The sequence below is a fragment of the Sinocyclocheilus anshuiensis genome, unplaced genomic scaffold (assembly GCF_001515605.1).
Source record: "Sinocyclocheilus anshuiensis isolate Anshui unplaced genomic scaffold, SAMN03320099.WGS_v1.1 scaffold515, whole genome shotgun sequence".
Taxonomy (NCBI): Eukaryota; Metazoa; Chordata; class Actinopteri; order Cypriniformes; family Cyprinidae; genus Sinocyclocheilus; species Sinocyclocheilus anshuiensis.
In genome coordinates, this window is record NW_015548243.1 from 563744 (window position 1) to 567022 (window position 3279).

General features: G+C 31.5%; 1 protein-coding gene across 1 annotated transcript in view; it reads right to left on the bottom strand.

Annotated features, from left to right (window-relative positions):
- Window positions 1-3279, bottom strand: part of LOC107655096 (focal adhesion kinase 1-like) — a 72633-nt gene that overhangs the window by 22675 nt on the left and 46679 nt on the right. The window contains exon 21 of the mRNA XM_016442516.1: window positions 1035-1239. Within this exon, the coding sequence (XP_016298002.1) occupies window positions 1035-1239 (205 nt within the window). The remainder of the gene's footprint in view (window positions 1-1034; window positions 1240-3279) is intronic.

Sequence of the window (3279 nt, forward strand, 5' to 3'; positions counted from 1 at the left end):
ACCACAAAACCAGTCTTAAGTCGCTGGGGTATATTTGTAGCAATAGCCAAAAATACATTGTATGGGTCAATATTATTGATTTTTCTTTTATGCCAAAAATCATTAGGATATTAAGTAAAGATCATGTTCCATGAAGATATTTTGTAAATTTTCTACCACAAATATATCAAAACTTAATTTTTGATTAGTAATATGCATAACTAAGAACTTAATTTGGACAACTTTAAAGATGATTTTCTCAATATTTAGATTTTTTTGCACCCTCAGATTTCAGATTTTCAAATAGTTGTATCTCGGCCAAATATTGTCTTATCCTAACAAACCATACATCAATGGAAAGCACATTTATTCAACTTTCACATCACGTATACATCTCCATTTAAAAAAATGTACCCTTATGACTGGTTTTGTGGTCCAGGGTCACATATATAAAAAAAACATTTCAACAAATACAGTTTTCTTTTTCACAAAATAAGACTAAAGATTTTTCAAATGATATAAACGTATCCACTTTAATGCACTTATCAAAACAAAAGAAGTCACATGCCGAAAGCTTTATTTTAAAGACAAAAAGAAGTATTCAAAATATATAATTTAATTTACAAACTGCAAAAGAAGTGGTAAAAATGTGCAATTGCTTTATTTAACGGCAAAGTTAATGAATAAATACTCGTTTTCGTAGTGATAATTACGTTTATGTGATTAAGTGATAATACAAGACATCTGCACCTATCAAATGATTGTCAAAAACAAAAATGTTATACAAATTGCATAATATTTTGTGTGAAAGTGTGACAATGCTATAGCAAAAAAGCCACTATTTTTGGAATTAGCAGCACAAAACTAGTAGAATTTCACTCAGCAAGTGTGATGCAGGACAGTGAATGCTAAATGGTGTACTTGAGCTGTGACACAGAAAGCTAAGCAGAGACCTCTAGTGTCAGAACCAGAGAACAACAAAAGCATCCTGATTTCCTTAGAAATTTCCATTGAAATGACTCAGAAACGAGGAGAAGCATCAGTAACACACTGACCTGAGCTGCGTCTGGAGTTCGGTGAAGCGCGGCCGTTTGCTGGGGTCGTACGCCCAGCATTTGGTCATCAGGCTGTAGAGGGTCGGAGGGCAGTTCTGGGGCATCGCTAACCTCTCGCCGTTCTCTATCCGCCCGATCACGTCGTTATTCTTCACACCCTGGAAGGGCTTGATGCCGAACATGAGGATTTCCCACATACACACACCTGAGAGGAGACAGACACGGATCAGAAATCTGCCTCAGTCATCACAAATGAACAAAAAGAAAGAATACAACACAACAATGATTACAGAACAATATATTAAAAAAAAATGGTAGGTCATATTATATTTAAGGGGAGACACTGCAGGCAAAAACACTTTTTTCATGCACCTGTCCATTTTTAGATTTTGGGCTTTTTGGCTTTTCATAAAGTGTTTTTTCAGACTAGTGGAAAGAAAACATCCAAAAGACACTGTTAAGTGTTTCTTTTATAGCACTTTATCTATTTGTGTCAATAGATTTCAATTACAATACATATTTTTAAAGGCCGTTTTCTCCAAATGAGAAAATGTTTTTCTCCAACAGTGCGCCATAAATCTCCCAAACTTTACATTTTTATTCCTGTCTATATCCTGAAGGTTTTTACAGAGGGATTTGTTCATATATCATTTTCTTGATTATATACAACATTTTATTCCCCCCAAAATTGTGAAAATAGATTGTTTTCTGGCTGTTCAAAGTATTTTCTGAATTATGGAGTGACAAAAAGAGATACCCAGAATTCCCTCTATTTGACTCTAATATGTCAAAAAAATTAAACAAGAATTTTGAAACTGACATCATCCAGTGTTCAGATTTTTGTACTAGAAATGTATGCAAATTAGTGCATATTTCATTAAACAATGCCTCATTTGCATATTTAAACATAACATTTTAGAAAACTTGTAATACAAAAAATGTTTGCAATTATCAATGTAATCAATCAACTGGATAAGTAAGGTGAGGACTATTAGTTAATTTCTTTATCCTATTCACCTGCAGTGTCTCGCCTTAAAATACTGTATATTTAGGTGCATAGAAATATATATATATTGCACACAAATTTGCAATATTTTGGTCAACGTTGCTTAAGTCTGAGGAAGGTCGACTGACCAAATCATTGAGAATTTTTTATTTATTTCATTCATTTATTTTAGTGATGATGCAAGCTTAAGTTCTGTGCAGGATTAATAAAAAAAATAAAATAAATAAAAAATCTAAAAGATAGTATAGTAAAGTTAAATTGAATAGTAAAATTGATCAAATGAATACTTTTAGACCGAGCTGCGCGACCGACTCGACAGCGCAGAGATGACGTGTTTACTAGCGCCACCGAACTGACAGTGCGGCGCGAACATTACTCTCCGTAGAAGTTTGTGTTTTTTTCCTGCACATAACATAATGAAGATCAGTATTAAGTTATTACATTTATTTTACTTACCTTTCTTCTACATGTAAACAGTTGTACTTTGAAAAACTGCAAATATAAAATATATAAGACTTTAATAAATTTACAATACCGTTCTACATTCAGCACAATATTGCCCATTTTAAATTTGAACTATTATTAAATAGCCTAGTATATATATGGGATTTTTGTTGTCTCTAGTAAAGGAAACGTTGTTATTTAACTTTAACATTGCAATTTTATATAATGGATACGGTTTGTAAGGCTTTTCTCTACACTCCAAATTAAATAAATAAATAAATTTTAATTAATTTAAAAAAACTCTTTAAAAATTAGGGACAGTGTATGTAAATTCAATATGATGCATTTTTAATTTTGCACTGCATTGTGTTATAGGTTTATCGGAAAACACATTAAAATTAACCATGATTTTATTACACTAACCTTTTAACCATATATTTGTAGTTAAACTGTGGGTTAAAAAAATGACAATCAATCCATGGTTACTGCACTTTTACTATAGTAAAACCATTGTTAATTTCCATATTTCCATAAGAGAAAATTTATGTCCTGACAGAAAATTATCAGTACATTTTACTCTTTTTTTCAAGTATAATCATATGCTACAGTTACACAAATATCCTTAAATGTAAAATGTACTTAAAATATGCCTTGATGAACGAAACCATAAAATATTTTAAATCTAAGAGGATAATGGAAGTTTCTGCTGTGAACGTGACTACTAAATATAGGCTATACGTGCTTCAAAGTAGCTAACACTACTGTTTACATGTAGTAATATGAAAGATAATAAGC